Consider the following 13,044-nt stretch of genomic DNA (forward strand, 5'->3'; position numbering starts at 1 on the left):
AGTTCCTATCGTTCTCCTCACTAAGGAAGTCTGCTCTAATGGTGCGTCTCAGTTGGTTCAGGGTTGATTTTGTAAACCAGGAGAGTGCTGTTTTTGATGTTTATAGTTCTGTCGCAGAAGTATGACTTGAACAGTCTACTGAGAATCCGCATCATTACAGCAATTCCTACAGCCTGGCCACTCCGGCCCCCCTACACTCTACATGCACCGACCCTGTGGCTGCCGTTTCTGTTGATTCTTCATCTGACTTTGAGTTCACTGGGGCTTGGTGACCTTACTTTGTGGTCGGCGCCATGGGCAGAGAAGTTCCATGTGGCAAAGTTTCACACTCCAGCTTTTTCATGAAATGGAGTCAGGAATAGCCCTGCTTCTTTTACACAGCATAGTAAGCCTTGTCTCTCAAAGTTCATTACCCAAACACCCAATTATATATCATGTATTCCACAGTCCTCCCTGCTCTTGGCATGATTTTGTCATGTTAGAAAAAGTCCTGAATGGAAATGGGTGCATTTGTACACTGCTTCTTGTTTGACCTTTGGCAGTATTTCACATTTTAATTGTACCTATGTCGACTGAAATGTTGACGCAAAAACCCTATAATCTCACGTTATGTTCTCTCCAAAACTTTTGCTAACAGATTCACTTGGTGTTGTATTAACTTTTTTGTCAATGATTAGTGATGTACAGCACTTTGTTGCAGCTATGTTTGTTTTTAAAGTGCTCTATAAATAATTATTATTATCTCTCTACATCACCATCTATATCTCTCGTTTCCCTTATCCCAACCAGTCTGAAGAAGGGTCTTGACCCGAAACGTCACCCATTCCTTCTCTCCAGAAATGCAGTTACTCCAGCTTTTTGTGTCTAACTTTGGTTTAAAACAGCATCTGCAGTTCCTTTCTCCATAGTACTAAATCGTACAGCCCCTGCATCTCTGGAGAGAAGGAATGGGTGACGTTTCGGGTCAAGACCCTTCTTCAGACTTATTTAGGGCATTGGGTGCACTATAAAATGTTGATAGATGCAGCACGGAAACAGGTCCCTCGCTCCCTAATCAACTGGAAGTCTGAAGAAGAATTCCCACCCAAACGGTCACCTATCCCTTCTCTCTAGAGATGCTGCCTGACCTGCTGAGTTACTCCAGCATTTTGTGTCTATCATAATGCTGTTCAAAGTTGTTCAAAGTTGAGGACATGTTGCATGTTCATTATTACTTTGTGCATGCAAAGATAACTCGTTCCATGCCATCTTTCAGGGAACACAGCCAGTTGGCATGAATGAGACCGGATTAGAAGCCATGGAAACACAAGAGAAGTAACCTTGTCGACTGAAAGTAAGTGACGCAAAACCCAATTATACCATCATTTATGTAATAATGTTGTCGGCCGTCTAAGTATTACTTTGCTCTTATTCACTGGAAGTAATTGAATCTTAATGTGTAGCTGGTTCCTACAATCTCACGTTACCTGTTCTCTCCAAAACGCTTGCTAACAGATTCAGCAGGTGAGATGTTTATGAATAGCGGGTGGCCACATCCTAGCTGGAAGTTTCAATCAATAATATCCCTCATCGATACCGTACGGATTTATTTTTCGTTGGAACGAAGAGACAGGAAAATACTTTAAGAAAGAACTGCAGTTGTCGGTAAAATCGAAGGTAGACACAAAACGCTGGAGAAACTCAGCGGGTGAGGAATTGGCGAAATTTTGGGTTGAGAGCCATTGATGCTGCCTCACCTCCTGAGTTTCTCCAAGCATGTTGTGTCTACCAGGACAATCTTTTCAAATGTTTATATATTCTGTCCAGAAATTGACTGTGTATAGTTTAGAGATACAGCTTGCAAACATGTACGAGCTGAGTACCAGCCGACCATCGATCACCAGTTAACACTAGTTCTACATCTACACACTGCCACAGCCTTCAACCTCCACTGTTTGTATCGATCTGACCAGGTCTGCACATCTTTCTGGATATATTTGACTAAAAAGTGCTGGAGTAACTCAGCGGGTCAGGCAGCATCTCTGGGGAACATGGATAGGTGACCTTTCTTCAATTTAAAATTTAGAAGATTGAGGGGGGATCTTATAGAAACTTACAAAATTCTTAAGGGGTTGGACAGGCTAGATGCAAGAAGATTGTTCCCGATGTTGGGGAAGTCCAGAACAAGGGGTCACAGTTTAAGGATAAGGGGGAAATCTTTTAGGACCAAGATGAGAAAAACAGGAGTAGGCCATTCGGCCCTTCGAGCCTGCACTGCCATTCGATATGATCATGGCTGATCATCCAACTCAGTATCCCATCCCTGCCTTCTCTCCATACCCCCTGAACCCTTTAGCCACAAGGGCCACATCTAACTCCCTCTTAAATATAGCCAATGAACTGGCCTCAACTACCTTCTGTGGCAGAGAATTCCACAGATTCACCACTCTCTGTGTGAAAAAATACGAACAGAATTAGGCCATTCGGCCCATAAAGTCTACTCTGCCTTTCGATCAGTGCTCCCTCCTAACCCCATTCTCCTGCCTTTTTCTCATAAACGTAGAAAAATAGGTGCAGGAGTAGGCCATTCGGCCCTTTGAGCTAGCACCACCATTCAATATGATCATGGCTGATCATAAAAATTCAGTCCCCCCGTTCCTGATTCTCCCCATATCCCTTGATTCCTTGTGTCGGAAAGAAATGCAGATGCCGGTTTAAATGGAAGGTAGGGTCCGAAGAAGAGTCTCGACCTGAAACGTCACCCATTCCTTGTCTGCAGAGATGCTGCCTGTCCCGCTGAGTTACTCCGGCATTTTGTGTCTCCCTTGATTCCTTTATCCCTAAGAGCTAAATCTAACTCTCTCTTGAAAGCATCCGGTGAATTGGCCTTCACTACCCTCTGTGGCAGAGAATTCCACGGATTCACAACTCTCTGGGTGAAAAGGTTTTTCCTCATCTCAGTCCTAAATGGCCGACCCCTTATTCTTAAACTGTGTGAACCCTGGTTCTGGACTCCCCCAACATGGGGAGCATTTTTCCTGCATCTGGCCTGTCTATCTGTCTCCTCAGATCGTGGTGAACTTCTACCGCTGCACCATCGAGAGCATCCTTACCAACTGCATCACAGTATGGTATGGCAACTGCTCTGTCTCCGACCGGAAGGCATTGCAGAGGGTGGTGAAAATCGCCCAACGCATCACCGGCTCCTCGCTCCCCTCCATTGAGTCTGTCCAAAGCAAGCCATGTCTGCGGAGGGCGCTCAGCATCGCAAAGGACTGCTCTCACCCCAACCATGGACTGTTTACCCTCCTACCATCTGGGAGGCGCTACAGGTCTCTCCGTTGCCGAACCAGCAGGTCGAGGAACAGCTTCTTCCCGGCGGCTGTCACTCTACTCAACAACGTACCTCGGTGACTGCCAATCACCACCACCCCCCCACCCCGGACACTTATTATTATTTATTCAAATCATGTGCTATGTCGCTCTTCCAGGGAGATGCTAAATGCATTTCGTTGTCTCTGTACTGTACACTGACAATGACAATTAAAATTGAATCTGAATCTGAATCTAATTCCTTAAGAATGTTATATGTTTCTATAAGATCCCCTCTCATCCTTCTAAACTCCAGTGAATACAAACCCTCCACGCCCTTTGTCTGTTTTTCATACCTTACACTTCCTTACATCTCCAGAGATGCAGCCTGTCCCGTTGAGTTACTCCAGCATTTTGTGTCCACCTTTGGTTTAAACCAGCACCTGCAGTTCCTTCCTACCCTATCCCTGGTGCTGATGGTACTGACATCCAGCTGCTGTCCGTGGTGCTGAAGTGTACCGGTAGCCAGGTGCCCGTGGGACTAGAGTGTCCCTGTATCCAGCCGCTGTCCATGATGTCCTATGTCCCTGCATCCAGTCTCTCCATGGTGCTGAAGTGTCCTGATAGCCACACAGTGTCAAATGTCAAGAGTGTTCTGTTGTCATGTGTCTAGGACAGAACATTGACATTCTTAATTACAGCAGCAACAACACAATATGTAAAGATAGTACACTGTGAACAGTATAATAATCGAGAGAACAAATTCAATGTGTGTGTGTGTGTACGTATATATTCAATGTGTGTGTGTGTGTGTACGTATATATTCAATGTGTGTGTGTGTGTGTACGTATATATTCAATGTGTGTGTGTGTGTATATATTCAATGTATGTGTGTATATATGTATATATATATATATGTGTATTTTTGCCTACCTTATATATATAGCGAAGGAATAGGTGACGTTTCGGGTCGAGACCCTTCAGGCATTTTTGCCTACCTTATATATATAAGGTAGGCAAAAATGCCTGAAGGGTCTCGACCCGAAACGTCACCTATTCCTTCGCTCCATAGATGCTGCCTCACCCTCTGAGTTTCTCCAGCATTTTTGTCTACCTTCGATTTTTCCAGCATCTGAAGTTCTTTCCTAAACATATATATATATATGCGTGCACACATACACAAATGTACACACACACACATTTTTATGTGTGTGTACATATGTGTATATGTGCATGTGTGTGTATATATATTTATTTTTATATATACACATACACACACATATACACACATCATTTATATATATATATAAACATGCAGACACAGACATATACACAGTAATAGCGCAAAAAGATAAAACCAATGCCCAGCAAGTCTACATAGTTCAGAATTAATTTGGAGGTTGCAGTGTGCAATAGCCTGATGGCTGTAGGGCTCCATGTTGCTGGAGTGACCCACAGCCGTAGTGTTGGTCATTGGGTCCTCCCAGCCTGCCCTGGAGGTCATGGGGAACAGAGCAGCCCTCGTAGAGAACTGGCCGTAACTAAGGAGAATAAATTCGCTTCTGGCAATTCCGAAATTCTTCCGAGAATAACCGGTAAATGGCAGCAAACACAATCTACTCCCATTAAAGGCCACGGCGGTAAGTAAACAGAGGGATATGGATAATGTGGAGGCAGCTGAGATAGGTTTAATTTGGCATCAGGTTCGGCACAGACATGGTGCCACAGAAGGCAGTGGAGGCCAAGTCAGTGGATATTTTTAAGGCAGACATAGATAGATTCTTGATTAGTGCGGGTGTCAGGGGTTATGGGGAGAAGGCAGGAGAATGGGGTTTGGAGGGAGAGATAGATCAGCAATGATTGAATGGCGGAGTAAACTTGATGGGCCGAATGGCCTAATTCTGCTCCTATCACTTATAACAAGTCAAGGCAAGAGAGTTTATTGTCATGTGTCCCTGGTAGAACAATGAAATTCTTGCTTGCTGCAGCACAACAGAATATTGTAAACATAAATACAGCACAGTTCAGTGTGTCTATATAGCACAGACCATATATACACATAAACAGATAAATTGCAATAGGCTGTTATTGTTAGCTGTGTTAGCTGTGAGGAGGATCCTAGGAGACTGCAAGGTGACTTGGATAGGCTGGGTGAGTGGGCAAATGCATGGCAGATGCAGTATAATGTGGATAAATGTGAGATTATCCACTTTGGTGGCAAAAACAGGAAAGTAGACTATTATCTGAATGGTGGCCGATTAGGAAAAGGGGAGATGCAACGAGACCTGGGTGTCATGGTACACCAGTCATTGAAAGTAGGCATGCAGGTGCAGCAGGCAGTGAAGAAAGCAAACGGTATGTTAGCATTCATAGCAAAAGGATTTGAGTATAAGAGCAGGGAGGTTCTACTGCAGTTGTACAGGGTCTTGGTGAGACCACACCTGGAGTATTGCGTACAGTTTTGGTCTCCTAATCTGAGGAAAGACATTCTTGCCATAGAGGGAGTACAGAGAAGGTTCACCAGACTGATTCCTGGGATTGCAGGACTTTCATAGGAAGAAAGACTGGATAGACTCGGCTTGTACATGCTGGAATTCAGAAGATTGAGGGGGGATCTTATAGAAACTTACAAAATTCTTAAGGGTTTAAGAAGGAACTGCAGATGCTGGAGAATCGAAGGTTACACAAAAAAGCTGGAGAAACTCAGCGGGTGCAGCAGCATCTATGGAGCGAAGGAAATACGCAACGTTTCGGGCCGAAACCCTTCTTCTGAAGAAGGGTTTCGGCCCGAAACGTTGCCTATTTCCTTCGCTCCATAGATGCTGCTGCACCCGCTGAGTTTCTCCAGCTTTTTTGTGTAACCCAAAATTCTTAAGGGGTTGGACAGGCTAGATGCAGGAAGATTATTCCCGATGTTGGGGAATTCCAGAACTAGGGGTCACAGCTTAAGGATAAGAGGGAAGTCTTTTAGGACCGAGATGAGAAAATCATTTTTTACACAGAGAGTGGTGAATCTGTGGAATTCTCTGCCACAGAAGGTAGTTGAGGCCAGTTCATTGGCTATATTTAAGAGGGATTTAGCCTTGTGGCTAAAGGGATCAGGGGGTATGGAGAGAAGGCAGGGATGGGATACTGAGTTGGATGATCAGCCATGATCATATCGAATGGCGGTGCAGGCTCGAAGGGCCGAATGACCTACTCCTGCACCTATTTTCTATGTTTCTATGTTTCTATGTCCCCAGTGTGTGTAGGATAGTGTTAGTGTGTGGGGGGTCGCTGGAAGGCACGGGCTCGCATGGCCGAAGGGTCTGTTTCCGCGCTGTATCTCTAAAGTCTAAAGGATGGTCGGCGTGGACTCGATGTTCTGGATATTTTGATCAATTATGTCGAGGGGCTGTTTAGACATATTCTACTATTGCACAGACCATCCGCTGGGCTCTCTGTGGCAAAAGCAGAGAGCGATTATCAGTTGTTTAAGAAAAAACTGCAGATGCTGGAAAAATCAGCCTGAAGAAGGGTCTCGACCCGAAACGTCACCTATTCCTTCGCTCCATTTTCTATGTTTCTGTCGTTCAGAGGTTGTTTGATGCCGTTTTTAATAGACTGGATACGCAGAGACCCAGCATGGAGGGGATGATGGTATTAAATGCCGAGCTGTAGTCAATGAATAACAGCCTGACATATGAGTTTTTGTGGTCCAGAGCGGAGTGGCGAGCCAGCGAGATCGCATCCACCCTCGATTTGTGGGACCCAGGGGGATACAGGAAATGTTGCTTCTGAGTGGTCGTGAAGTGGTGAACATTAACTAAGAGTTTAAGAGGGAACTGCAGATGCTGGAGAATCGAAGGTTACACAAAAAGGCTGGAGAAACTCAGCAGGTGCAGCAGCATCTATGGAGCGAAGGAAATAGGCAACGTTTCGGGCCGAAACGTTGCCTATTTCCTTCGCTCCATAGGTGCTGCTGCACCCGCTGAGTTTCTCCAGCCTTTTTGTGTAACATTAACTAAGAGTTGGGTGAGTGGATGAGAACGCATTGTTATCACACTGCCGATATATTTTTGTTTGATTTCAATGGCTGCATGGAACTAAGTTCAAGAGGGCTTGTGTGCAAGAACAGGGATGTAACGCTGAGTCTCTACAAGGCGCTGGTCAGGCTGCATTTGGAATATTGTGAGCAATTCTGGGCACCATATCTGAGGAAGGAGGTGCCGGCTCTGGAGAGGGTCCGGGGGAGGTTTACAAGAATCATCCCAGGAACGGATGGTTAATGTATGGTGAGGGCAGAAGTGGTGGAGGCAGGTTCATTGGTATCATTTAAAAATAAATTGGATAGGCATATGGATGAGAAGGGAATGGAGGGTTATGGTATGAGTGCAGGCAGGTGGGACTAAGGGGGAAAAAGTTGTTCGGCACGGACTTGTAGGGCCGAGATGGCCTGTTTCCGTGCTGTAATTGTTATATGGTTATATGGTTTGACGGCACTGGGCCTGTTCTTATCCGGGGGTTTACTACATGGCCTCTCCCAACTCTGCAATCAACCTGTGCTTTTCTCATGGTGTATAAAATGAACACTATATGGCTGGCGTTTTTACCCGTTATCCTGGTATTATGTCTGCCTGGGATTTATTTTGGAGACCAAATATCTCCTTCTGACACATGATATCAAGGACGAGTTAGTCAGCTGCTGTTGCTGAAGGTCGGAGTTTGCAACGCTATGACTCTATGCTGCAGCAACTCCATACACTTTATAACTAAAATAGAAGTAAAATAATAATATTGGAGCGTAGAAGTGAAAATAGTGACTTTATTGGTAGGTGAACATAAGATGCATGGAATGGTTCTGTCTGTGGAGAGCCAGAATTCACAATAGTCGAGTTCTTAAATGGTGACCGTTTAACATGTTGCTTTACAACAAGCCATCTTTTACATATCTCTTAAATTAAAATACTTAAATATTACATAAACACTGGAAAACACGTCACTCACACACAGTCCAAATAATATAACTTAAAATGTCAACATAATTTAACAGTTATGTAACATATCAAACTAGTGATGTCAACCCAGGCCTCAACGGGGAGTGGACAACGACACGGGATGCTGGAGGTGAAACGGGGTGAGGTTCCTGGTCGAGAGTCAGGGGAGAGGGAAAGGACAGATATAGACGGCGACATAGACAGAGAAATATGGAACAAATGAATGAAAGATATGCAAAAAAAATTAACGATGAGATAGGGAACAGGCCGTTGTTAGCTGTTTGTTGGGTGAAAACCAGAAGCTGGTGCGGCAATGAGTTGAGTATAGGAGCAAAGATATCCTTCTGTAGTTGTGCAGAGCCCTAGTGAGACCACACCCAATCTATTCCTTTCATTATATTTCCTTTATAAGAATACTCTGGGTATTTCCTCTTTAAGAGAGTTAGATTTAGCTCTTAGGGTTTTAACGGAATCAAGGGATATGGGGAGAAGGCAGGAACGGGGTACTGATTCTGGATGATCAGCCATGATCACAATGAATGGTGGTGCTGGCTCGAAGGGCTGAGTGGTCTACTCCTGCACCCATTATCTATGTTTCTATATGAGAGAAGTTGAGAAGAGGAGAAAATAGGTCCTTCTGCAGTTGTACAGGGCCTTAGTGAGACCACACTATTGTGTGCAGTTTTTGTCCCCTAATTTGAGGAAGGACATTCTTGCCATTGAGGGAGTGCAGCGCAGGTTCACCAGGTTAATTTCCGGGATAGCAGGACTGTCATATGCTGAGAATGGAGTGGCTAGGCTAATATACTCGGGAGTTTAGAAGGATGAGAGGATATCTCATTGAAACATATAAGATTATTAAGGGTTTGGACACGCTAGAGGCAGGAAACATGTTCCCGATGTTGGGGGAATCCAGAACCAGGGGCCACAGTTTAAGAATAAGGGGTAAGCCATTTTGAACGGAGACGAGGAAACACTTTTTCACACAGAGAGTGGTGAGTCTGTGGAATTCTCTGCTTCAGAGGGCGGTGGAGGCCGGTTCTCTGGATACTTTCAAGAGAGAGCTAGATAGGGCTCTTAAAAATAGCGGAGTCAGGGGATATGGGGAGAAGGCAGGAACGGGGTACTGATTGGGGATGATCAGCCATGATCACATTGAATCCTGAGTGCTGGCTCGAAGGGCCGAATGGCCTACTCCTGCACCTGTTGTCTATTGAGCCAGGGGGGGGGGGGGGGGGAGAGGGAAACGAGAGACATAGATACTGCTGTTGAGAGATATGGAACAAATGAATGAAGAGAAAGGGAACAGTCGGTAGTTAGCTGTTTGCTAGGTGAGAACGAGAAGCTGGTGCAACTTGGGTGGGGAGAGGGATGGAGAGAGAGAGGGAAGGAATGCCGCGGTTACTCAAAGTGGGAGAAATGAATCATCATCCCACTGCCCAAATGGACAATAGTTTTTTTTTCCCCCCGGGGCAGAGTATGGGTTTAAGGTGAGTGCGTTAAATATCCTTGACGTTGGTCCTGCTTGATGGGTTGGAAGTGATTTGAGAGTTGCTCGTATCATTTCTCCTTGGCTGCTCCAGCGAGCAGTGAACAGGTCCCATCGCTGAGACAGTGCAGTCAGTGGTATCAGTATTACACATACCACACTGGCAGCTGGTTGCAACAGGGTAGGTATAATAAGGGTTAATGTTGGCAGGGCAGTTGGGAATGGTCATCGTTTCATAGACAATCTCCTTGTAACTGCAAATCTCTTGGTACACAAACGCCAAAGTGTGCTTGCAGACTGGGTCCTAAAAAAACAGAATTCCGGGGGGAAAATCATCAGTTAAGCCCCCAAAATACTCACAGATATCATCAACACTGTGAATAATTAATGTAGGAAGGAACTGCAGATGCTGGTTCACATCGATGGAACAGCACCTCATATTTCGCTTGTAGATAAAAAATATTGGAGAAACTCAGCAGGTGAGGCAGCATCTATGGAGCGAAGGAATAGGTGACGTTTCGGGTCGAGACCCTCCTTCAGTCTTTAACTTGCATCCCAGCGATGTGGATATTGACTTCTCTAACTTCAAGTAGCCTTAGCTTTCCCTCTCTCTCTCCATCCCTCCCCATTCCCAGTTCTCCGACCATTCTGACTGTCCCTCCGGTTACATTTTATCTGAAGAATGGCCTCGAATGGTGAATCTCTGGAACTCTCTGCCACAGAGGATAGTCGAGGCCACAGTTCATTGGCTATATTTAAGAGGGAGTTAGATGTGGCCCTTGTGGCTAAGGGGATCAGAGAGTATGGAGAGAAGGCAGGTACGGGATACTGAGTTGGATGATCAGCCATGATCATATTGAATGGCGGTGCAGGCTCGAAGGGCCGAATGGCCTACTCCTGCACCTAATTTCTATGTTTCTATGAACCCGAAACGTCACCTATTTCCTTCGCTCCATAGATGCTGCTGCACCCGCTGAGTTTCTCCAGCTTTTTTGCTACCTTCGATTTTTCCAGCATCTGCAGTTCCTTCTTAAACATTTTAACATTTAATATTTTTAATATTTTAAATATATTCAACACGATGACACAGCTGGTAGAGCCGCTGCTCACAGTTGAGTTCAGTGTAGTTAATTGTCACGTGTACCGAGGTACAGTGAAAAGCTTTTGTTGCCTCCTAACCAGTCAGCGGAACGACAATACATGATTACAACAGCGTGCAGCTGCAGGATAAAGGGAATATCATAAATAATGTTTAGTGCAAGATAAAGTCCGATAAAGTCAGATTCAAGATAGTCCGAGGGTCTCCAATGAGTTAGATCGTAGTTCAGGACCGCTCTCTAGTTGGTGAGAGGACGGTTCAGTTGCCTGATAACAGCCGGGAAGAAACTGTCCCTGAATCTGGAGGTGTGTGTGCGTTTGTTTTCACACTTCTGTACCTCTTGCCCGATGGGAGAGGGGAGAAGAGGGAGTGGCCGGGGTGATTTTCTTCCATGTAGGTATTATCACCTTTCGAAAAAACAATTGGATAGATACATGGACAGGACAGGTTTAGTGTGATGCGGGCCAAGCGCTGGCAGGTGGGACCAGTGTCGATGAGGCATGTTGGTCGGGGTGAGCAAGTTGGGCCAAAGGGCCTGTTCCCACTCTGTAAGATTCTACCATAACAGCTACCAACATTTAGTCTGTAATTATTCTACTAAATTATTAATAATTGCACTAAACTACAGAGAACGCCACAGGAGATCCTCCTTCCCTGCAACTCCTCCCCGTTCTGTCGTGGGGTAGACTGAGACTGACTCCCCCGATCCTTTCCACATGTCACTTTAATTTCATGTTTCATTATCTTGTGTTTTATGACCGTCATCTGCTCCTGGGATAAACAAGGTCCTGTCGTGTCATCTCATATTGTGTCGTGAACATTTTCCCCACGATCATGCATCTGTAGATGCTTCCAACCTAATCACTTGATCACGCAACAAAAAAGCTTTTAACTTCCCTCGCTACACGTGGGGGCAAAAAACTAAACTATCAACGTTAAATAATTTCCCTTGAGGACTGCTACTGCCCGATCGCACACAGTAATGTGTGCCTAACGTATATGAAGCGGAACACCTTTAGAGTCTTCCGGTGGCTCAGCATTTCAACTCCCCCTCCCATTCTGTATCTGACCTTTCTGTCCTGGGCCTCCTCCATGGCCAGAGTGAGTCCCACCGTAAATTGGAGGAGCAGCACCTCATATTTCGCTTGGGTAGTTTACACCCCAGCGGTATGAACATTGACTTCTCCAATTTCAGGTAGTCCCTGCTTTCTCCCTCCTTCCCCTCCCCTCCCCAGCTCTCCCACATCTACTGTCTCCGCCTCTTCCTTTCTTCTTCCTCGCCCCCCACCCCCACATCAGTGTGAAGAAGGGTCTCGACCCGAAACGTCACCTATTTCCTTCTCTCCATAAATGCTGCCTCACCTGCTGAGTTCCTCCAGCATTTTTGTCTACCTTCCATTTTCCAGCATCTGCAGTTCGATCTTAAATATTTAGCCAGTGATGTGAAGTTGCTCTCACCTTAGTAAAACAGTAACCGGAACACCAGGTGACATTTATTGTCCCGCAGAATCCACACTCCTCCCTCTCCACGGAGATGGTGATGTTCGTCAACCGGCATTTGTTCAGGGACACCGTCGATGCCCGGCAGAGTAACAAGAGGAGCAGATGAATCGTGAACATCTTAGACGGGACCATTGCTCGCAACATTAAACTAATCTGGGGAAAAAAAAACAACCAAAATAACACCATTAACACATGCAACATCACATGACACCAACAAACCTCCTTTGCATAGTTACATTGAACGCGTGTCACAAGACAAGATAAATCTACCTGATCTCCCGGTTGCTCAACACTTCAACTCCCCCTCCCCATTCCCACACTGACCTCTCTCTGTCCTGGGCCTCCTCCATTGTCAGAGTGAGGCCCAGCACACATTGGAGGAACAGCACCGCATATTTTGCTTGGGTAGTTTACACCCCAGTGGTATGAACATTGACCTCTAAATTCAGATAGCCCTTCCTCTCTCTCTCCATCCCCTCCCCCTTCCCAGCTCTCTCCCAATAGTCTTACAGTCTCTGACTACACTCTATCTCTGTCCCGCCCCCTCCCCTGACAAAAATCTGAAGAAGGGTCTCGACCCGAAACGTCACCCATTCCTTCTCCCCACAGATGCTGCCTGTCCCGCTGAGTTACTCCAGCATTTTGAGTCTACATTCAATTTAAACCAGCATCTGCTGTTCTTCCTT

General features: G+C 45.5%; 1 protein-coding gene across 1 annotated transcript; it reads right to left on the minus strand.

Annotated features, from left to right (window-relative positions):
• Positions 1-9,503: 9,503 nt before the first annotated feature.
• Positions 9,504-12,667, minus strand: LOC129715136 (follitropin subunit beta-like). Its single transcript, XM_055665004.1, has 2 exons — positions 12,314-12,667; positions 9,504-10,060 (listed from the first exon to the last, which is right to left on the minus strand). Exons 1-2 carry the CDS (start codon positions 12,557-12,559, stop codon positions 9,767-9,769), a joined length of 540 nt encoding a protein of 179 aa, XP_055520979.1. The 5' UTR covers positions 12,560-12,667; the 3' UTR covers positions 9,504-9,766.
• Positions 12,668-13,044: the final 377 nt, after the last annotated feature.

Source organism: Leucoraja erinacea, unplaced genomic scaffold (genome assembly GCF_028641065.1).
Source record: "Leucoraja erinacea ecotype New England unplaced genomic scaffold, Leri_hhj_1 Leri_1030S, whole genome shotgun sequence".
NCBI lineage: Eukaryota > Metazoa > Chordata > Chondrichthyes > Rajiformes > Rajidae > Leucoraja > Leucoraja erinaceus.